This window comes from Rhinoraja longicauda, chromosome 23, assembly GCF_053455715.1.
Source record: "Rhinoraja longicauda isolate Sanriku21f chromosome 23, sRhiLon1.1, whole genome shotgun sequence".
NCBI lineage: Eukaryota > Metazoa > Chordata > Chondrichthyes > Rajiformes > Arhynchobatidae > Rhinoraja > Rhinoraja longicauda.
The window spans coordinates 16,721,533-16,745,805 of NC_135975.1; the positions used below are offsets into that span (position 1 = coordinate 16,721,533).

The following is a 24,273-nucleotide window of genomic DNA, read 5'->3' on the forward strand; positions in this document are numbered from 1 at the left end:
GAACAGTTCAACGAATTTATCTTGTGGTGAATCACAAAGCAATAAGAGTAGGATTGGTGGTTAAACTGTATGCTGAACAATTATAACATCACTGTAGACACGAGGAACTGCAGATGCTAGTTAATAGACAAAAGGACACTGTGCTGGAGTGACTCAGCTTCTCAGGCAGCATCTCTGGAGAAGACCCTTCTTCAGACTGAAGCAGTAACATTACTGCATTTCTGCTGCCAGTTCATGGGATTAGTAAACCCATCAGACATGGAGGCATTCATCTTACAACCATAGAAAAGGCAAGGCCAGGTAGAATTTTTTGAATCTTAAGAAGCTGCAACTCCACTCTCATGTTAATTGAGATGTCTTGGTAGCTGAACTGTTTGAGATTTGGATGGACAGTTTCCATTGTGAAAATGGACATGGGAATTTAATACTGAAGTGAAACAGTGAGAATACAAGAATATCCACAATCATTTGTGGCACAGAAATGTCTGCATATTTGGGGAAAGGTTTACAATCGCCCTCCATCAAAGTGCAAATGTTGGCAATATCTGTGTCAAATTGTTTTAATATGTTTTTCCAAAACGTTTTGTCTGTTTTACGACTGCAGGTATTTGGTGACCAACCTCATGGGAGCAGACTTGAATAACATTGTCAAGTGTCAGAAGCTGACGGATGATCACGTGCAGTTTCTTGTGTATCAATTACTCAGGGGACTTAAGGTACAGAAACAATGTCATAAATAGAAACCAAATTAGACCAACACTGGGCAACTAATGAGATGCGTGATTCATATAAGACGTTGGTGTTGGAGTATTGTGTTCAGTTCTGGGCACCACGTTATAGGAAAGATGTTGTCAAGCTGGAAAGGGTACAGAGAAGACTTACGAGGATGTTGCCAGTACTAGAGGGTCGGAGCTACAGGGAGAGGTTGAGTTGGCTGGGACTCTATCCCTTGGAGTGCAGGAGGATGAGGGGTGATCTTATGGAGGTGTATAAAATTATGAGAGGATTGGTTCGGGTAGATGCACAGTCTCATGCCCAGAGTAGATGAACCAAGGACCAGAGGACATAGGTTTAACTAGTAGAACAAGGGGATAAGATTTAATAGGAATCTGAGGGCTAACGTTTTCACACAAAGGGTGGTGGATGTATGGAACAAGCTGCCAGATGAGGTAGTTGAGGCACTATCAGATATCACTAGTTGAGGGACTATCCCAACGTTTAAGAAACAGTTACAGGTACATGGATAGGACAGGTTTGGAGGGATATGGGCTAAATGCGGGCAGGTGGGGCTAGTGTAGCCAGGACATATTGGCCGGTGTGGGCAAGTTGGGCCTAAGGGCCTGTTTCTACACTGTATCACTCTATGACTCTATATTGCTCCTTCATATCAGTCTTTTCCATGCTTTTCCATTTGTCCCGTTGTCATTCATGCACTTACTCCTGCTCCTTACACTTAGCCATGTTTCAGTTTTATGTTCTGTCCAGTGGAATGATTAGCTCCAAGAATATAATAGTCCATAAACACAACTTCAGTAAGCTTTGCTCCAGGCTTTGACCCATGATTTCAGCACTAATCACAAATCACTGCATAGAAAATGTGCAAAAGAGTGGTGAGGTTATACACGTGGATACAGGCCCTGCGGCCCAATTCATCTTCACAGACCAAGATGTCTATCTGAGCTAGTCCTATGTGTGTGCATTTGGCCCATATCCCTCTAGGCCTTTTCTATCCATATATCTGTCCAAATGTCTTTAAAAATTGTAATTTTACCTACTTCTACAGCTTCTTCTGGCAGCTCATTCCATGTACTCCCCAGGCTTTGAGTGGGAAAAGATGCCCCTTGGATCACTTTAAACTCTTTCCCCTCTAGGTGGCGTAGTGGTAGAGTTACTGCCTTACAGTGCCAGAGACCCGGGTTCAATCCCAACCACGGTTGCTGTCTGTACAGGGAGTTTGTACGTTCTCCCCATGACCACGGGGTTTTCTCTGAGATCTTTGCTTTCCTCCCACACTCCAAAGACATACAAGTTTGTAGGTTAATTGTCTTGGTATCATTGTAAATTGTCCCTAGTATGTGTAGGATAGTGTTAGTGTGCGGGGATTGCTGATTGGTGCGGACTCGGTAGGCCGAAGAGCCTGTTTCCACGCTGTGTCTCTAAAACAAAAAAACGATATATCCCCTAGTTTTAGAGTCCTTTACCCTGGAAAAAAAGACTGAGTATTCACCTTATCTATGTCCGTTGTGATTTTAAATACCTTAAAGGTCAACCTTCCACATTCTATGGGAAAATAAAGTCCCAGCATATCCAACTGGTAGAACAAGGCCCTCCATCCTGGTAACTTCCTTGTGAATTATTTTCATCACTCATCTACATTAATGACATCCTTCCTTTAGCTGCACAACCAGAACTGCACGCAATGCCCCAAACGTGGTCTCACCAATGACTTGTACTTCGACGAATAGTTCTTTCTTAAATTTGCACAATGATAAAGGCATTGTTTTTTGTTAAAGAAAATATTTCAGATGATTTCTTGTTGAGATATTGCTCTCTCCCAAAATGAAATACTGATGCAATAAGTTTGTAAATGAAACCTTTCAGGTCTGACTAATAATTAACTGGTCTATCATCGCACACAACATAACCATGTTAATGCTATCTCATTAGGCATTAAAATGTTGGTAGATCTATTACCATGGTTGGCAGTGGGTACATTTTCCACTTTGGAGGAAAGTAGGAAAAGAAAATTGCAGATGCTGGTCAAAATCGAAGGTAGACACAAAATGCTGGAGTAACCCAGCGGGTCAGGCAGCATCTCTGGAGAGAAGGAATGGGTGACGTTTCTCTTCCACGTTGGATGTTATTCTGAATGAAATCTAAATCAATGATGAGCATGTAAAATAAACAGTTCCGGGGGATGTTTCCCAGTTGCCTTATTCAAACAGAAAGTCATACATCTATTCAAAATAAACGTTTAACTTATTTTAAATGAGTTCTAACTTGTGGAAAGGCAGGGAATAAAGGGAAGAGGATCGTGTGAAGGTTGAGGAGAGTAGTTTAACTTGGCATAATGTTCAGCATGGACATTGTGGGCCGAAGGGCCTGTTCCTGTGCTGTGCTGTTTTATTTTCTAAAAGTCAGTTGAATGTTGTGACAGAAGACGTACACAGTAGGACTGTAGTTACTGGTAATAGTAATATTGTCACCAACTAATTAATGTGTAATGGTGCAATCCACCTTAATATTATCTTGGCTTTCCATGGCACAGACCCAACATGCATATTTATCTTTATCACAGCTTTTCAAAATTTGTTTTTTTTTCACTCATTTTCATCGTCTGTTAGTTAAATATATTTTTTTTAATAAAGTTCTTTTCAGCTACAATGCATACTTTAACTTGCAAATTTTGAAAGTTCTCAATTGCTCACAATAATAGCGAACTATCATCGTCTGGGATCTTAGACCCTCATTCTCATTACTGGGGGAGGAATTTCTGCCGGGAAAAGTAATTTAATCAGTGGAGACTGGCCCCAATAATATCTCCCTGTTGATTGAAAGCAAGATTCCTGATCTGATTGTCAACGGGCAAGTCCTTTCTCTGGCACAGAAAGGGCGTCTAATCGAACAATGAGACCTGGTCAGTGAGCAGGATCATCCCATCACACAGGTCAGTGCTGCTCCCAAGGCAGCACGTGCAAAACTGCAACTTATACCAATCCTTATTTGTCTTTGGTTTGTTTGAAAACAAAGTCAGACTAAGGATTGGTTCTGGGGAGAGTAAAGCCATTCACCTCTGCTTTGAGTCAGGGTAACATTGCGGCAGCCACAAATGGCATCTAATGCTTTCAGAATGATCTTGCTCCAGTTCAGTCTAGTTTATTGTCAGATGTACCGAGGTACAGTGAAAAGCTTTTGTTGCGTGCTAACCAGTCAGCAGAGAAACAATACTTTCAGTGCAAGTAGTTTGACGTGGTCAGTCGTGCTGTAATCCAGGTCAGCAGTAATAATAATAATAATAATACATTTTATTTATATAGCGCTTTTCATATACTCAAAGACGCTTTACAGAGATTTTGAGGACATAGGGAAATGAATAAATAGATAAATAAGTAAATAAATAAATGAACAGAGAAAGGAGACAGAAGGTGAGGTGACCTTCAGTGGTTGAAGGCAGTACTGAACAGGTGAGACTTCAGCGATGTTTTGAATGTGGTGAGTGTGGGGGAGTCTCTAAAGGTTTGGGGTAGTGAGTTCCATAGGGTGGGAGCAGCGATGGAGAAAGCCCTGTCCCCCCCAGGATCTGAGTTTAGTCCGGATGTGGGGGGATAGGAGATTGGCAGCGGCAGAGCGGAGGGTGCAGGTGGGAGTGTGCCTGTGGAGGAGGTCGGTCAGGTAGGATGGGGCCAGGTTATGGAGGGCTTTGTAGGTTATGAGGATTTTGTACTGGATTCTCTGGGGGATGGGGAGCCAGTGGAGTTTATAAAGGACGGGGGTGATATGGTCACGGATCGAGGTGTGTGTGAGTAGACGGGCAGCGGAGTTTTGAATGTATTGAAGTTTATTGATGATTTTTGAGGGTGCGCCATAGAGGAGGCTGTTGCAGTAGTCCAGACGGGAGGTGATGAAGGCGTGGATGAGGGTTTCTGCAGCTGTGGAGGAGAGGGATGGACGGAGACGGGCAATGTTTTTGAGGTGGAAGAAGGCTGTCTTTGTGATGTGTTTGATGTGTTTGTCGAAGGAGAGGGTTTGATCAAGGATGATTCCAAGATTCCGGATGTGAGGTGAGGTGGATACTGGGAGACCATCAATGTTGAGGATGAAGTTTTGGGTGGATTTGGTGAGCATTTTTGGACCAATGATGATGATTTCAGATTTGTTGTAATTGAGTTTGAGGAAGTTTGATTGAAGCCAAGATTTTATTTCAGTAATGCAGTTTGTCAGTGTAGAGTGTGTGGTGGAGGAGATTGACTTGGTGGAGATGAGGAGCTGGATATCATCTGGATATCAGTGCTGAGTGCAAACCCATCAGCTTGACTACAGAAACCCATGGCTGACATTTTATCGGGATTTTACTGGGATGCATCGGCAAGCATGATTTGGGAACAGCTCCATCCAAGACCGCAGGAAATCCGCAGAGAATTGTGAGCATAACCCAGACCATCACACAAACCAACCTCCCTTCCATTGATTCCATCTACAGTTTATGCTGTCTCAGCAAGGCCACCAGCATAATCAAGGATCAGTCTCGCCCTCTTCTCTCCTCTTCCATCAGGCAAGGGGTACAGAAGTTTAAAAACACACACCTCCAGATTCAGGGACAGTTTCTTTCAAGTTGTTATCGGGCAACTGAATGGTTCTCTCATCACCTCGAAGATAGACACAAAATGGTGGAGTAACTCAGGCAGCATCTCTGGAGAGAAGGAATGGGTGACGTTTCGAGTTGGGACCCTTCTTCAGACTCTTCCTCTCATCAGCTAATGTTCGGTCCAAACCTCCCATTTACCTCATTGGAGACCTTTGAACTATCTTTAATCAGACTTTATTGGACTTCAATGTTACATTTTGCACTAAATGTTGTATCCTGTATCTGAACACTGTGGACGGCTTGATTGTAACCATGTCGAGCCTTTTCTTTGACTGGATAACAGACAAACAAAAGCTTTTCATTGTACCTCAGTACACGTGACAATAATAAACTAAAACTAAACTAAATATTCCAGAGTTCACCATGACACATTGATGTATTTTACCTCCTTCAAGCAGTTGTCGATGATATCAGGAGGCCATGGCCCTCGCTTCCTCCCCGGCCATCCGCTGACCGGGCCAGGCTCCTGTTCCCCGCGGGCCTCCACCAGCGACTGTGTTGACCCTCACCGCTCCACCGCCAAGCAGCAGGCCACAGCCATCGCCGTACCCGGCTCACAGGCTCAGCGCCAGCAGCAGGCCGCAGCCATCGCCGTACCCGGCTCACAGGCTCAGCGCCAGCAGCAGGCCGCAGCCGTGCCCAGCTCACAGGCTCAGCGCCAGCAGCAGGCCGCAGCCGTGCCCGGCTCACAGGCTCATCGCCAGCAGCAGGCCACAGCCGTGCCTGGCTCACAGGCTCATCGCCAGCAGCAGGCCGCAGCCGTGCCTGGCTCAGAGACTCTGCGCTGGGCACATAGTCCCCATGAGGCAGAGTCCCACAGCGCGTGGTCTGACTCCGCTGGGTCCTACTGCCCACCCCCTCCTACAGGGAACCTCAGCAGCGGTTCCAATGGGTCTCCCCCTTCCCCCACTAGCCAGGCGGCCCTAGCTAACCCCCACCCATACATAGGTCCTCCATGGCAAATAGAGTAGGGAGCTCCTCCCCAGAGCTCAGGACAATCATTATCTTGCTGTCACTGTCGCCAAACTACAGATCATCTGGTCATTGCCACATTGCTGTTTGGGGAGGGTCTACTCTGCAATTTACACTTGGATGAATCCATTGACTGCCAAGCACCTTCATGATCAGTGCGATGTCAGTACACGCCTTTCTCTCCTTTAATACTCAATGGATTTGCTTACAGCAGACGGCAGTCCCTGCTCCCTTGGTTTCCCTGCAGCCAGTCTCCATTGTCATTTAAAGCAGATTCACTCCCCTGCTCCCGACCTCACTTGGCAATGACCCTGCTGAGCTCCGACTGATAGAGGTCTACCAGCAACAAAGTCAGAGCAGTCACTAGAAGGCAAAGAGTGCAGAAAATGCAAAGATGCAAAATGTGCATTAAATGTTTTTTTAAATATCATCGCTCAGAAAGTCAGTCAGCATCCATGGTGATAATGAAATGCATAGATAGAATGGATGTGGAAAGGATGTTTCCACTGGTGGGAGAGTCTAGGACCAGAGGTCATAGCCTCAGAATTAAAGGGGACTCTTTTAGAAAGGAGGTGAGGCAGAACTTCTTTAGTCAGACGGTAGTTGATCTGTAGAACTCATTGACACAGAGGGCTGTGGAGGCCAAGACGGTGGATATTTTTAAGGCATAGATAGACAAATTCTTGATTAGAACGGATGTCGAGGGTTATGGGGAGAAGGCAGGAAAATGGGATTAGGAGGCAGAGATCATCCATGATTGAATGACGGAGTAGACTCGATGGGCCGAAGGGCCTAATTCTACTCCTACAACTTGTGAACTTGTAAAAGACAAACTACTGTTTCTGATAGAATCTACTCTTACCACAAGAAAACTTTCAATGATTGAAGGCAAACATTGAAAGTTTCGCCAAGGCAAACTCCAGGCATCACCCCCTCCCCCCTCCCCCCCCTTAGAAATACAGGCTCTGGGTCGATGGTTGATTTTCAACGTTTTATCTGATGCATCTTTCAGCACTTTGGAGAGAATGCACTGCAATTCTGTTGCTCGTGTCAAAAATAATTATCTGTGGTTCCTTGGGGCAGTGTTAAATATTTTAAATCGGAAAGATAAAAAGTATCCCTCATTCAGTTAGTCACAGTTAAAACATTAAAGTTTAAAATATTATGCAGCTGCCAAAAATGATTTTATTTCTGATGGGGATATTTAAACAGTGCATCTTGACACTGGAAATATTTACAGAAACGGGTCTGTATTTTTATACTCGAATCAGCCATTTGTATCAAATGTCAATGTTAAAAAAAACCTTTATCCAGACTCCAGTCAGCAACCTCCAGGTTAATAGAGGCAGATGATGGGGAATCAGGGAGTTAACCTATTCTGAGAAGGTAGGCAGGCAGGTAAAATACTTGAATGAGGCTCAAAACCTCTACGTGAAGCCAACCCATGGTCTGCAGTCATTGTTTGGGCTTCCCGAGCCTCGGCTAATGAAGTAGGGCCAATTCAGGAAAATGTTTGTGAGCCAGAAGTGACCCATGTGCTCCGCTCTGAGTGTCTCACTTCCTCTCACTTCTCATCCCACACATCCCACTGCTGGGATGGGTCATGGATTGGTGCTGTCTATTCATGTGGAAGCCCTGCCTGAGGGTTAAGTTGGCTCTCGGGAGAATAACCTTGTCGGTAAACCCAGGCTTCTGGGCGTAGATTCTTATTTACCTGATTGCCATTATGTAGAAACAAGGAACTGCAGATGCTGGTCTACCAAGGAAGGATGCAAAATGCTAGATTACTCAGCAGGCCAGGCAGCATCCCTAGAGAACATGGATAGGTGACATTTGGGGTCGGGGCACTGCTTCTGACTGAGGACGGGTCGCAACCCAAAATGTCACCTATCCATGTTCTCCAGAAATGTTGCCTGGCCACTGAGTTACTCCAGCACTTTGTGTCTCTACATAATTGCCATTGTAGGAATTGCCCCGGGGGGGGGGGGGGGGGAGACTGAGCCCTACAGTCTGGGCTGGCTACTGTAACCTCCGTCACTCTTCATGAATACATTGGTGGAGTGGGCTGCTTTGCCATTCACTCTCAGTAATAGAGGAATATCAGTCTTGTGAGTTGAAACAAATGCTCTGATGGCCATGCCGAGGTTAGCAGCAGCTCTGACAAAGCAGGGTGTGCTGAGGTACTTTAGAGTTCCTGATTGTCAGGTATGATAGTTCACAGGTAGTGGTCTGGGCAAAGGCACCCTGCACTGGGAGCTACCAGGGGATCTCTGACGCAGAGCCCCAGCTGAACAGTTAGCTGCTGGGCATGAACCTCTCCTGCTCTGCAACCTCCTGGATGTGGTTTCTTCATCGAGAAACGGTCCTCTTTGTCACCCACAAGACGATAGGTGTGGACACAGGCTGCTGCCAGCACTCCAGCAGAGCTGCGCTGAAGTAAGCCACAGGTACTCTTCCAACAACCATGCAGATCTGTGGCAGAACTGCAGACGCTGGTTTACACCGAAGATAGACACAAAATGCTGGAATACTGGAATGATGGAAAAGGAATAGGTAAGGCTTTGGGTCGAGACCCTTCATCAGACTGATTCATCTCGACCCGAAACATCACTTATTCCTTTTCTCCAGAGATGCTGCCTGATCCGCTGAGCTACTCCAGCTTTTTGTGTCTGTCAACCATGCAGATCTTCTCGTTTATGACAAAGCGCTGACTCGCCCTCCACCCTGGGGAAGGGGAGGCAGAGGTCCACCTGAGGGTCACTCCATTGCCAGGGCCAAGGCCTTCAGTCTCTCTCTGCAGTACAACTTGTTGCTTCTTCCCCTCGGCACTCCGCAGTTACTTCAGTCAAGTATTGCTAAGTATATTAATCAGCAACAAAACACATTTTATCTCCTGTCAGCTTCCGGCCTCTCCCTCAATCCCTGTCCTTCCTATCACTCCTACTTGTGTAAAAACACAGTTGTTGGACTTTTTTCAATTGGCAAGCTTTCACTAATACTTGGAACAAGAGACCCTTGAGGAAACAAATAGTTGATTTCAACAAAGTAGACCTGATGGGTTTTAAGCTCCATTTTTGAACTAGCAAATCTAACAAAGTTTGTGTAGTGTAATACCACTTTATCTCTTCTTTCCTGCAGTATATCCATTCTGCCGGTATCATCCACAGAGTAAGTACAGATTTATTTATAATGCACTCCAGAATGAAAAGATAACGTATATATATTCAAAAACGTGTGCAATGTGAGGGGAATTTCATTCAACGCAAAATGGGTAATGTGGCCCAATCGAAAACATATTTGAGCTCATGGAAAAGAGAGGGTTTTCAGGCAACTGACCAAGAATGTGACCAAGAACACTTGCAAAGTGGCGGTTGATTCCTGAAGTCCTTTCAACTAGCCTGGCGAAATACACTGCTCAAAGACTTTTATCACTAGGCATTGAATGCCCATATTTAGATTCTAGTTTAGAGATACAGCATGGAAACAGCCCCTTTCGTCCACCAAGTCCACACCAAACATTGAACACCCATTCGCACTAGTTCCATGTTAACCTTTTTGCTACACACTAGACACATTCGAGGCAATTTAACCTAACCTAATTTTAACCTAAAAACCCGCAGGTCTTTGGGATGTGGGAAGAAACTGGAGGACACAGGGAGCACATAGACGGCACCTGAGGTCAATCTCTGGCGCTGTGAGTCAGTGGCTCTATCTGCTGTGCCTTCTATCAATGTAAATACAAAGTCCTGGCAAGTATCATCATCTGACCCATGGCCCGTCCTTTTCATACAGCAAGATTCAAGGGGCAGACATATCTCCCATGTTTCCCTACCTCTGGAGATTTGCATCTCACTTGCTCCTCCTTGTTCTCTCCCATCCAGCAGACCGAAAGTAGAGGAATTTCAATGCAAGATATGGTTAAAGGGCATGACTTGAGTTAAATGCTAGGGGACCCTGGGTTATGTCAGGATTCCGTTCCTGAGAACTATCCGCAAACTGCATTTTCCGCAAGTCAGGAACAAAACATTTTCCCCCAGAGTGGTGAATCTGTGGAATTCTTTGCCACAGAAGGCTCTGGAGGCCGCCAATGGGATATTTTAAGGCAGAGATAGATAGATTCTTGATTAATATGGGTGTCAAGGCTTATGGAGAGAAGGCAGGAGAATGGGGTTAGGAGGGAGAGATAGATCAGCCATGATTGAATGGCAGAGTAGACTTGAAGGGCCGAATGGTCTAATTCTGCTCCGATCACTTATGACTTTATGAAAATCGGAACTTCAATCTTTATCCTCGACAGCCCCATGGGAACCGATTTGCAAAGAGTAGTCTGGGGAAGATCAGTGTAGATGATATGGGCGGCACGGTAGCGCAGCGGTAGAGTTGCTGCTTTACAGCGAATGCAGCGCCGGAGACTCAGGTTCGATCCTGACTACGGGTGCTGCACTGTAAGGAGTTTGTACGTTCTCCCCGTGACCTGCGTGGGTTTTCTCCGAGATCTTCGGTTTCCTCCCACACTCCAAAGACGTACAGGTTTGTAGGTTAATTGGCTGGGTAAATGTAAAAATTGTCCCTAGTGGGTGTAGGATAGTGTTAATGTACGGGGATCGCTGGGCGGCACGGACTTGGAGGGCCGAAAAGGCCTGTTTCCGGCTGTATATATATGATATGATGATATGATAGGAGTTGTTACCAGCAGGTGAACTGTGACAAATGCTTGTCTCAATGTACCGAGATGGAGGGAGGTGGGGAGATGATCTTCTGATCAATGGTAATTTAATAAAGGCAACTGTGAGCCGATGAGAGGTAGCTCCAGTTTGGTCCTTACCTGAAGGGGAGCTTAAAGAGGGCATTGGCTTTGTCTATGGTTGGTCGCTGCATTGGTTCCTGGTGAAGTGATTCGTACTATACCTGAGAATATTGTGGTACAGTGCTGCGAACACTTGCAATAACCCAGCATTTCAAATGTCAAGTCTACTGTAGCCTGGGGACTGCTTCCAATAATCAGGTCAAATGAATCCTTTGAACCATCGTGACGATGATAAAATATAGCCATATTATTTTAATTGGACTCCAGTCGGGGATTTTATTTCTGGAAAGCCAATTTCAATAGGTGAGGCTACAGCTAAAAAGAAGTGCTGAATGTGAATGCTTGTATAGCCCAAATAATGCCGCAGTTATGGAATCAAAGGCATAAGGATTATTACTAATGCTACGAGGTTTGTTGAGTGATAATGAAAGCGGAATGACTATAAATACACAGAAAGAGAAGTCTTTGCAAAGCCTTTGTAATGTGGACCAGTGTACACCAGTGTTTCTTGGATTGTTATGAACTTGTTGCAAATACTCATAAACATTATTGTTTCGTTGCAGGACCTGAAACCAAGTAATTTAGCAGTAAATGAAGATTGTGAATTAAGGGTAAAGACAATTTAACCCTTGAAAGAACAACATTTTCTTTCTCGCTTCATCTCTTCATTGTAATATATACTGCATTTAAAAGTTCTAATGTCTTGCAGATTCTAGATTTTGGCCTCGCTCGGCAGACCGATGATGAAATGACTGGTTACGTAGCAACGAGGTGGTACCGGGCTCCAGAAATAATGTTAAACTGGATGCATTACAATCAGACAGGTAACACTGCATTTAGTCCACCAGTGATTTTGCACAACTTGTGTAGATATAGCTCTTAGGGCTAACAGAATCAAGGGATATGGGGAGAAAGCTGGAAAGGGGTACTGATTTTGGATGATCGGCCATGGTCATACTGAATGGCCGTGCTAGCTTGAAGGGCCAAATGGCCTACTCCCTATTTTCTATGTGTAAACAACCCAAAGGTATTGAAATCTAGGAAACATGTTTCAATGATTGCAGTGATACAGGCCCTGTGACTAAACTTGTCCATGCCGACCAAAATGCCCCGTCTATGATAGTCCCACCTGCCCGCGTGTACCTGTCCAAATGTATTTTAAATAGCAGGTAGTACCTACCTCAACTACCTCCTCTCATAGCTCGTTCCAAATACCCATCCCCCTTTGTGTGGAAAGGCTGCCCTTCAGATCAATGTTAAATCTTTCTCCTTGCAACATAAACCTATGTCGTCAGATTCTTGATTCACCTACTTGGATAAAAACTTTTTGCATTCGTCCTACCTATTCCTCTCGTGATTTTATACACCTCTCAGCCTCTTGCACTCCGAGGATTAAAGTCCTGGCCTGCCCAACCTATCCCTATAGCTTGTAAGGCCCTCAACACATCACCTGAGGAAACTTTCCTGAACATTTGACAAAGTTAAAATCCCGCACTATGGTAACCATATTTACCCTGCAGCTCCCTGCAATATCCTGGCATGTTTGTTCTTCTATTTCCCGTTGACAATTTGGGGGCCGAAAGGACACTCCGAATAAGGTGAGAATCCCCTTTCCCTTTCTCAGCTCCACGGATATAGCCTCACCCTATGAACCATCAGTAATATCATCTCAGATTATTGCCGTGACAATCAATTAAGCTGCACTCCCTCTTCTTTTACCACCTCTATCGAGTCTACAGCACCTGTACCATGGAACATGGAACTGCCAGTCCTGTCCCTCATTTAGCCAGGTTTCCATAAAGGCTACAATGTCCCAGGCACCTGTAGCAATCCAGTCCCCGAGTCCAATCCACCTTTCCCATCAGGGCCTCTCATATTAAAATAGATGTGATTTAATCCAACCTCCCTTCCTCGCTCCCTGCTGTGCTCCTGCCTATCCTATCCACTGAACATGCTTTCCTCACCTTCCATACCAACTACCAGCCTCTCGTCTAAAAATCCATGCAGTCACGGGAAGAATGTACAAAGTCCGTACAGACAGCACCCGTAATCAGGATAGAACCTGAGTCTCTGGTGCTGTAATGCAGCAACTCTACCGCTGCGCCACCATGCCGCACATGCAGGTCATCCAGCTGCAGTTACAATTCCCAAACACGGTCTGCAAGGAACAGTACCTGGACACACGTCGCATGCTGTCCCCAGGTTTGCTAGGTTGTCGCAGGTGCAGTCATCAGTCTCCAGCAGTTTCCCTGACATTTCCCACATCCTGCAGGAGGAGCGTTGCACCATTGTACTAGCCATATCTACTGCACTAAATCCACGAGCTAAAATGGGTGACACAGTGGCACAGCGGTAGAGTTGCTGCCTAACAGTACCAGAGACCCGGGTTCGATCCTGACTGTGGGTGCTGTCTGTACGGAGTTTGTCCGCTCTCCCTGTGACCGCGTGGGCTCTCTCCTGGTGTTCCGGTTTCCTCCCACATTCCAAAGACGTGCTTCGGTAAAATTGTAAATTGTCCCTAGTGTGTTTAAGATAGTGCTGGTGTACGAGGTGATCGCTGGTCGGCACGGACTCGGTGGGTCGAAGGGCCTGTTTCGACGTTGCATCTCTCGTAAAGTCTAAAGTCAAAAAGAAAAAACGGCACCACAATAACATGCAAGAAATAACAGACCTTACCTTTACGTCCTATCATCCTCTGCTCAGACACCTCACTGAGGCCTCTTGAGCCAAAGCCTCACATTTACCCTCAACACTGGCCTTTCTCCCAGCACCGCTGCTTCAGATTGGCCGCTCTGCCACACCTTTCCTTCTTTTTATTGGCCACTCTCTCAATGGCAACCTTTTGTAATGTCTCACTGCTGGTCTGACACTGCAATTCTCTCACTCGGCCAAGCATTAGATGCACACGTGATTATAGTGGCATCATAACAGCAGCTCAAGAATCAGGCACTTTATACATTAAATGCAAGCCCCCTTCCTGAGCTGGGTCTTCCACCACCAAATCCCAAGGGGATAGAAAACTCTGTACAGCTACAGGAACAAATGGAAAAGTGGATATATTGTCCCCTTCCTTTGCATATTTCAGCTCTATAATTCGAGTAAATAATTTCTCTGTGTTAGGAAAATTGGACAGAGACATTTCTGTCACTTGTCCAACAAATTTGTTCGTGAATCAGTTCACCCTAACCCACGTTTGCACCTTTTAGGTCTAGCAGTTTGTCCCAAGGAACATTTTAATGAGACCCAAATGAGATTGTAGCCGTTTCGATTTAATGTTCTTTTAAAATTTGTTTTATCTAGCACAGCTTTGAAAGCTGAGGCCGTGCCCAAGATATCAATGTCACAATTCAGAATCACACTTCTGATCTCGGTATAACTCTATCATAGTAATTCTGTGCATGTATAACACCAGTCGGAGGTTGTGCCTTAAAGTTCCATCAAATGCAGGCAAGTGAAGAAGCAAGTGTAAGACGTGCTCACAAATCATGAAGACATGTAACTGACTAAAGGTGCAGTGTACATGGAAGTGCTTGGACCAATCTTCCAATATCCAAAATGTTTTTTATGCATTGTAATTTTAGAAATCGTACTGAGACTAAATGTTTCAAAGGATTAACATGGTTTATTAAATGGTTACAGCGGCTCTTAATGGCAAAACTGCAATGCTACTATTTGTGACAAGGGATTTGTGCTTACATAGAATTTCTCCTACAACTCTTTATATTTCCTTTCTAGTGGATATTTGGTCTGTTGGATGCATTATGGCAGAGTTGCTGAAAGGAAAAGCCCTTTTCCCAGGAACTGATTGTATCCTTGAAAAATGTAACTCTTTCTACAGTACTTTTTCCTAATTTTAGGCAGAAGGATGGAGTGGGCTGAAAGTATAATGGCTATGCTCCTCAAAGGTGTTAAACGGTCAGTTCACTGGAACTGTATGTGTACATGACCCAAATATACCCATGCACATCAGTCAGGTATGTGCCATCAACCAAGATCCCAAGCAGAATACTGTGATGATCTCAGTGATCCTAGGCAACTGTAGAATAGTGTCACAGCACAGATACAGGCCCTTCAGCCCAACTTACCCATGCCGATCAATATGCTCATTTACACTAGTCCCACCAGCCTGCATTTGGCCCATATCCCTCTAAACCTATCCTATTCAAGTACCTGTCCAAATATATTTTGAATGCTGTCACAGTACCTGCCTCAACTATCTCCTCTGGCAGCTCGTTCCATGTATCCACCATCCCATCTATGTGGAACAAAGATCCTCTTGGATTCCTATTAAACCTTTCCCCTTTCATCTTAAACCTATATATTATGGATCTTGATTCCCCTACTCTGTGCATTAACCCTATCTATTCTCATGATCATATACACCTCTATAAAATCACCCCTCAGCCTCACCAAGGAACAAAGTCCCAACCTGCCCATCCCTCTCACTGTAGTTCAGGCCCTCGAGTCCTGGCAACATCCTCGTCAATCTTCTCTGCACGCTTTCCAGCTTAACAACATCCTCCCTATAGCAGGGTGACCAAAACGGAACACAATCCTCTAAATGCGGCCTCACCAAATCTCCCATTACAAAAGAGAGTCACCTTCCTGTTCCAGGTTCAGGGCCGGGGTCCCACTGAAGCTCAGTTGTGATCTCCGAAACATCATTCATGAAAATCTCACCCTGTTATTTTGATTCACCGACTTTTCACTCATTAGGAGCAAAAACTTGCAAGTAGCAACCAAACTGTTTATGAAGAACCCCATCCAAAAGCTGGGCCAGGAAGAGAAATATCGCAGAAAATAACCACACATAAAGTCCTCCCTCCTGCACTTTTAGAGTTTGAAATGTTTAAGTTTCAAACTAAAAGTTTGAAGGTATGACAAAGACAACTCTCCATCAATTAACTTCCATGACTTCTCTTCCCTTTTTACACAGTAAATGTTTGGAACAGAAACAGGCTATTCGGCCCAAATGTTTGGAACAGAAACGGGCTATTCGGCCCAACCACTCTGTGCTGTTGATGTTGCTCTGAAGTCTTCTTCAGTCTTTCCTCTTCCAAGTCTGTCAGTGAGTCCTCCGTTTCCTTCTTCACCTCAAGGGCCCAACTGCCCCTTAAATGTAACTATATTACTTGCGTCAAACAGTGTTCTGTAGTCCAGATTAGTTTATTTATATCTTTAGATTTTTTAGATTTAGAGATACAGCGCGGAAACAGGTCCTTCGGCCCACCGAGTCCGCTCCGCCCAGCGATCCCCGCACACTAACTAGAGGTCATAGCCTCAGAATTAAAGGACGTTCTTTTAGGAAGGAGATGAGGAGAAATTTCTTCAGTCAGAGGGTGGTGAATCTGTGGAATTCTTTGCCACAGAAGGCTGTGGAGGCCACGTTAGTGCATATTTTTAAGGCAGAGATAGATAGATTCTTGATTAGTATGAGTTTCAGAGGTTATGGGGAGAAGGCAGGAGAATGAGGTTAGGAGGGAGAGATAGATCAACCATGATTGAATGGTAGAGTAGACCTGATGGGCTGAATGGCCCCTAATTCTACTCCTAATGACCTTATGATGCCTCATAAGGGCCTCCTCCATCAAGGCCTCCAGCACGGCAGTGATTAAAAAAATAAATCTTGTGTTGAACCATTCCTCACTGCTTCCAAGGTGAGAATGACTCCCGCCAGTCCCCTTTAAAGGGTACATATAACTGGAAACAACCAACGTGATACACGGCTTCTAATGAACTTTCAGCCTGTCAATAGCACAGCCAACCCTGTGTAGAGGCTGAAGTAATCAACACTTTACAGCCTGCTTGTTACGCTGAGCTGTGTTCTGCATGATTTACCTTTGTTCACATTTCAGTTTAGGCTGCACTGTGTGGCTCATATATAGGAAGGTTTTTCCTATAACAGCACAGATATCGATCAACTGAAGCGAATAATGGAAGTTGTTGGAACACCCAGTTCAGAGTTACTAAAGAAAATATCTTCAGAACATGTAAGTTAATGTTTAAATCTCATGCTAACTTCTGTTCAGTGACGCTAAAGTTTTAAAAAATCTCTTTGTACAGTCATAAGATCCTTAGCTGGAGCATATTGGATTGATTGGACGTGTCTATATTGGACATCCTCCATTCATGTGTGTGTGGACTATTAGGATATGTTGTGTTTTCAGGCTAATTGGACGATACTGACCTTGTGAACATCAAAAACAAGCCAGCAAAATGCAGCAGTTATCAGAAGCAAACCCATTCCTGTGCTCAATCTGTACAAACATATTGACCGATCACCTGCGCAGTCAGCCACAGGGACCCACAAACCCCGTTAATGCCTGAATCTGGAGTTCATACGGCCAATTCTACGGTCTTATAATAACATGGTTTTTATTTACGTGGCAAAACATCCCAAAGAACTTGAAAGGAGTGTCATCAACCAGGCAATTGTGTTGCCTGTGAAAGCGCTCCAGAGGGCCATTGACAACGCCCAGAGGATTGTCGGCTGCCCTCTACTTACCTTGGAGGACTTACACAGTTCCCGCTGCATCAAAAAATCCCAGAGTATTATAAAGGACATTTCCCACCCCGGACACTCCCTGTTTGAACTGTTACCGTCAGGCAGACGGTACAGATCTACAAGGACAAGGACAAACAGATTTAAAAATAGTTTTTACCCCACTGCTATAAAGGCACTAAATGTAGCCGCCAAGGAACGCAGGGGCGATACATAATAAGAGACTGTGAAATCGACAGAAGGATGTAGGGTTGGGTGTTTATGCGTGCTATTTTCATGATATTTATTTTAGTTGTTTATCTGTTTTAAAATATTTTACCTTGTATGTATCGTTAGCTTTTAGAAATGTTTGAATGGTGCACTGACTGGCTGACATTTTACAATTTCGTTGTACATGGCTCATGTTACAATGACAATAAAGGAACTATTCTATTCTATTCAATTGGTGCCAGGCCATCCACTATTGGGGAAGTATATTCTCAGCAGTTCAGGCAGCATCTGTGGAAATAGAAACAGTTAATGTTCCAGTGTGTTGGAAGGAACTGCAGATGCTGGTTTAAACCGGATAGACACAAAAAGCTGGAGTAAAGAAGGGTCTCGACCCGCAACGTCCCCCATTCCTTCTCTCCAGAGATGCTGCTTGTCCCACTGAGTTACTCCAGCTTTTTGTGCCTATCTTCAGTTAATGTTTCAGCTCAATATTCCTTTTTCCATTTGCTGTATTTCTGATTTTCAAGTGCATTCACTACCTTTTCTCCATCTCTTCATTCTCCACCACCATTATTTCTACGTGATCCCAAAAACCTACCAACTAAGTTTACAATTACATCATAGATTCTGTGTTTAGCATCAGATCTGATTTGTCAGCGTGACTGCTTTTGTTACCTTGCAACCTTGCATCAGTCTTAAGGTTGGATTAGAAATAAAGCAGCCATCCTGGGAAAGTCATTAGTGCCTTTTCCTGGCAACAAGCTTATTAAATGCAGTGAGATAAGTTTTAACTCATGCTGAACTATTGGAGGTGCAGTGAGTATCAACCATGACTCATCACAGATATTTCATGCAGTGGTATTGTAACTCTGCACAATGGCAAAGCAGTAGAGATGCTGTCTTGTAGTGCTGGAGACCCGGGTTCAATCCTGACTACGGGTGCTGTCGGTGTGGAGATCGCACGTTCTCCCTGTGCCAGTTTTCTCCGGGTGCTTCGGTTTCCCCCCCCCCCCCCCCCCCCACTTTCCAAAGGCACGTGGGTTTGTAGGTTAATTGGGTTCTGTAAATTGCCCCTAGTGTGAAGAATGCAAAACTGGGATAACATAGAACTAGTGTACGGGTGATCTTTGGTCGGCATGGACTTGTTGGGCCAAAAGGCCTGTTTCCATGCTGTATCTCCAGATCCTGTAGTCATGATCAAACCCGGGTCCCAGGGGCTGTACGGCAGCAACTCTACCACTGCGCCACCCCTTCCTCGTCCCTCCAACTCTTCCGTGCTCAAAAACAACAAAGTTAGGATGGCACACCTGGCAAGCTGCAAGTACTAAATTAGACAATAATTAAGCAGGAGGTAGGGAGAGAATTGTCCACAGTTAGTCATAACTTTAGTTTGTGGTGCTTATTATAATGATTCCATGACTATTAAATGCTGAATTGTTTGCATTCACACAAGACCTGAATGAGTGTTATATTGGGAGAAATATTTTGCAGGTTTGTGACATTTCTCACGGCTGTTTTATTCTAAGAGTAACTTAGGAGAGTGGGTTTTTTCTAGAAATTCTAATCCGTCGTGGTTAACTCCTTGCAGGCCAGAAAATATATTGAATCTTTACCATACATGCCTCAAAGAGACTTGAAAGAACTATTCAATGGTGACAATCCTTTAGGTAAGATTTTTACATTTAAATTTAATTTAGTTTTAGAGATACAGCGCGGAAACAGGCCCTTCAGCCCACCAAGTCCGCTCCGACCAGCGATCCCCATATATTAACACTATCCTACATACACACTAGGAACAGTTTACAATTTTACCAATCCAATTAACCTACAAACTTGTACGTCTTTGGAGTACAAATTGGATGTAAGGATTTTGCAGGAGGATAACTATTAAGTTTTAATGCGTCTTTCCAGATGTGAAAGCAAGGTGGCAATTGAGCAGCTTATCTATGGCAGACTCAGGAGTTTTGGACTGGACCCTTTTACAAATTCACAGACGAAAAATAACTTAGAAGATGTAAGAAATCTTCACTAATTTTAGCAATCGAAAAGATTCAGTCATCACGCATTGAATGACATACGCTCAATAAAAAAATTTGCAGAAATATTTAACAGAATACACAGCAAATGGTCTGCACAAAGCATGCTATAATTCAGAATGATATGTTCAAGATTCAGTGTAACATGTTTAAATGTAGTTTACAGCACTATCAAATGTGTGTTTTAAATACACTGCTCAGACCACATTTAATCTACCACATGGTATTATTAAGCATTTAGCCTTTACCAGTGGAAATAAAGAACTGCAGATGCTGGTTTATACCAAAGATAGATGAAAAAAGCTGGAGTAACTCAGGCAGCATCTCTGCAGAAAAAGGATGGGTGACATTTCAGGTCGGGACCCTTCTTCAGACTTTACGTCTGAAGAAGGGGCCTGACCTAAAACGTTACCCATCTGTTTTCTCCAGAGATACTGCCTGACCCGCTGAGTTACTCCAGCACTTTGTATCTATGGGCTTTACCAATACTCTATATAGAACCTTATCCAGGTCAGAATAGTTTCCTTTGTCATTTTACACTGCCCGTTATTGACTTGCAGCAATAATGGCAACACAGACACTGTCAGTGGTCTGGCCTGCACATCACAGGGTTATGCAGATGCTACTCCACTGGTTTTGCTCCCTCTGTTGGAATGGGGAACACAGCTGCACCCTGCCAGAAACAGAACCACTTGTCAAAGTTATTGCTGCTGGTAGAAATACAGTCCACTAAATGGCATGTGACGATGGACATTGAAGGATCTTCCAGTTATTCAAGTGGTCCTGTTATGAGTTGGGGGAGGGGCGCTGAACAACAGTGGGGGAGTGTTTCCCCCGAATTTCCCAGAGACAGCATAAAGATTAGAAATCTGGTCAAGAGTGTTTTATTGTCAAATGTCCCGAAATGGAACAATGACTTTCTTAATTGCAACATCACAACAGATATGTAAACAGCATAATAAACAACAAAAAGAACTTCAATATAATGGTTCAATGGTCCTTTATTGTTACGTGTACCGAGGTACAGTGAAATTTGATTTAACATAGTTATACCAAAAAAGCAACAAGATACAAATGCACATAAAGATTAAACATAAACAGCCACCACAGCGGTGTGTGAGAATCCCCAGGGCACACAGCATAAGCAGAGACCCACAGCCATCAGTTCAATGTCCGGGCCACACACACACTCCTTCACCGAGATGTGACCAGAGTTGTACCGACCGCTGTCACTCTCCCTGCAGTCCCTGTCCGCCTGAACAATCAGAAAGCGGTTCCACACTCGCACCAGACATGTTCTCATGTCGCGATGTCCCCATAAACATCGAGATCACTGCACTCACGGCAATCCCGCTGAGGCCCCACCAACGCAGGCAGCACGTCCATCTTGTTTTTCAGGGACCTCACATTCCCTACTGTGATGGAAGGCGAATAACTTTTACCTTCTTCCTCCTTTTCTCCCGCGGTTGGGGCGATCAAAGCCCCCACATCAGGGTGATCGAGGTTCCCGCGATCGGGGCAATCGAAGCTCCTGTGGTTGGAGCTCCCAAATTCGATCCCTAACAAAGACTGCCAGCTCCACGATGTTAGGCCGCAGTATGGACGGAGATAGGATACAGAAAAAGTCGCATCTCCTTCGGGGGGAAAGACCCCCACATAATACAAAACTAAAGATACACTAAAACATACAAATAAAAAAACTAAAAACAACAAAAGAAGAAAGGGACAAGACAGGCCGTTGGCGAGGCTGCCATTTACGGCGCCACCCGGTGGTCTTATTAGAACAAAAAGAAGAATATAGTGCAAAGACAAAAATAAAGCCCCAATTCCCCAGTGCTTTCAAGGCAGTTCATTGTTTAGGGTTTAGTTGGAGTTTGTAGTGTTCATTAGTCTGACGTTTATTGGGGAGAAGCTGCTCTTGAACCTGGATGTTATAGTTTTCAATGCAGCATTTGACATTTCACAAAGGTCATTGAGATGGAGGGAACAGTTTCTACAACTGCCCCCCCCCCCCCCCCCCGGTTTTCCGTCTAATAATGAGCGCAATAATGATATTTTTGGACCATAAATCTGACACTAAAATCTACATTGTGGTTGGAAATGTATTACGCGCAGGCTGCTTAAGCCAAACGATGATGTTTGGATGATTGTGTGGAGCGCAGGATCACGAGCTGAGCTGTCCTGGGTGGTACACTAAACCTATCATGTATCTATACACTGTGAATGGCTCGATTGTAATCATGTATTGTCTTTCTGCTGGCTGGTTAGCACGCAACAAAAGCTTTTCACTGTACCTGGGCACACGTGACAATAAACGAAACAAAAGTGAATACACTGCACAAGGGCGGTTGGGAGGGTTTGCCTGGTGCAAGGGTTTGCTGGATTCGCCACTGCTGTATACTGAAGGGGAAAGGAAGATAGAATATTGTGGGGTTTTTTCCTTTTCATTTGCCCTGGTGACTGAATGACAGAGAGCAGCTGCTAATTGTTTTGTTCCCCTCCAATTAAATGTTTCCTCAAGAAGGTGAATGCTCGAGGAATTTACTTGAAATTGTAATGTGACTGTTGTGAGGGGCTGACTAGAAAACTGGATGATGTGCGGAAATCTTTTATGTAGTTGATCTTGGTCCCTTCCAATCATAGCTGTAGATCTGCTTCAGAAGATGCTTATTCTTGACACTGATAAGAGGATAACTGCAACAGATGCTCTGATTCACCCTTACTTTGCTCAGTATCACGACCCTGAAGATGAACCAGAAGCTGAACCATACGACGAATCAATAGAGAATAAGGAGCAGACTATAGAGGAGTGGAAAGGTGGGTCTATCTGTGGAAAGTATAAGTATGGATGTTTTTTTTATTTTTATTGTTGAATTATTCCAACTGTTGGACAATCTATTATTGTTTTCAATTGTTGAGGAAAGAGCAATAATTTCTCCTGATGTACGAGCTTGTGTTGTACATAATATTACCATCTCTGGGATAAGATTGCCAGAGCTTGTGTTTCTGTTTAAGACCTAGAGACGTTTATTGTAACAAACATTTTACTCAGCTGCCAGGAGTGTGCCAGATTAGCCTAAACAGCAACTCAAAGCCTGATACTTATACTATTCTTTATTTCCGTCCAGTTGTTATAGTTTTAACATGAAAATAATTGCATTTAATTTTGAGAAGTTCTGCATGAGATTTTCTCCAAACGCAGTTGTAATGATGAATATTGGTAGATTCCCCACCATGTCCCCAACAACCCTAACCAACCTCTACAGATGTGCTGTAGAAAGCATATTGTCAGGATGCATCACAGCCTAGTTTGAGAACAGCTCAGTTCAAGACCAAACAAAATTGCAGAAAGTTTAGAACGTAGCCCAGAGCATCATTCAAACCAACCTGCCTTCCATTGCCTCCATCTATACTTTATGTAGCCTCAGCAAAGCCACCAGCATAATCAAGGACCGGTCTTGTCTCTTCTCCCCTCTCCAAGGGCAATAGGTACAGAAGTTTGAAAACATATAACTCCAGATTCAGGGACAGTTTGTTCCCAGCTGTAATCAGGCCAATGAATGTTCCTCTCATCAGCTCGAGTGGGGTCCTGACCTCCCATCTACCTCATTGGAGACCTTAGGACTTTATTGGATTTTATTTTACACTAAATGTTGTATCCTTTATCTGTACACTGTAGACGGCCTGATTGTAATCATGTCTAGTTTTTTCAGTGACTGAATAGCACGCAGTCAAAAGCTTTTTGCTGTACCTCGGTACACGTGACAATAATAAACTAAACTAAACTTCTGTATCCACAGAGCTAGTGTTTGAGGAGGTCAACAGCTTTGAGTTGCCACAATGTACAATGGATAGTATGGAGATGGAGCACTGAGATGGACCTCACCATTATGTCTGCACTGGGAGATAACAGGACGTTTTGGCTGCCTGAAGCTGCTTGGAAATATATATATATATATATATGTGTGTGTGTGTGTGTGTGTGTATATATATATATATATAGTTCCACCATTGCAGTTCATTGCACCACAGGCCCGAGTTCTCCATTCGACATAAAGCATAATTTGTTTTCAATGTTATTTTCTTTTGTTTTTTGCACGACCGCCTTCTGTAAACAATTGATAAACCAAATGCTCTGTCGTTCAGGCCAAATTTTTCGATCATGTTTTAATATCCTGAAGTGTACGTTACCCACATTATGATAAAGGCCATTGACTAAATAAAAATGGTTCTTAATAAAATGTTCTTTTGAGATAAAAAAATTAGCAAAAGTACTGTTTATTTTATCTGTAATTTATGCTTATTCTGTTTTGGGTTCTTAAAATATAGAATGAGGATCAAAGTGCTGGCTGGAATTGTTCAGAATAAATGACTAATTTTA

At 44.0% G+C, this 24,273-nt stretch overlaps 1 protein-coding gene across 1 annotated transcript in view; it reads left to right on the forward strand.

The window, feature by feature from the left end:
- mapk11 (mitogen-activated protein kinase 11) overlaps positions 1-24,273 on the forward strand; it is a 35,735-nt gene extending 11,462 nt beyond the window's left edge. Inside the window, exons 4-12 of the mRNA XM_078419765.1 lie at positions 605-716; positions 9,476-9,505; positions 11,708-11,755; positions 11,854-11,968; positions 14,880-14,951; positions 17,055-17,134; positions 19,445-19,523; positions 22,536-22,709; positions 23,693-24,273. Of these exons, the coding sequence (XP_078275891.1) occupies positions 605-716; positions 9,476-9,505; positions 11,708-11,755; positions 11,854-11,968; positions 14,880-14,951; positions 17,055-17,134; positions 19,445-19,523; positions 22,536-22,709; positions 23,693-23,766 (784 nt within the window). The 3' untranslated portion in view covers positions 23,767-24,273. The remainder of the gene's footprint in view (positions 1-604; positions 717-9,475; positions 9,506-11,707; positions 11,756-11,853; positions 11,969-14,879; positions 14,952-17,054; positions 17,135-19,444; positions 19,524-22,535; positions 22,710-23,692) is intronic.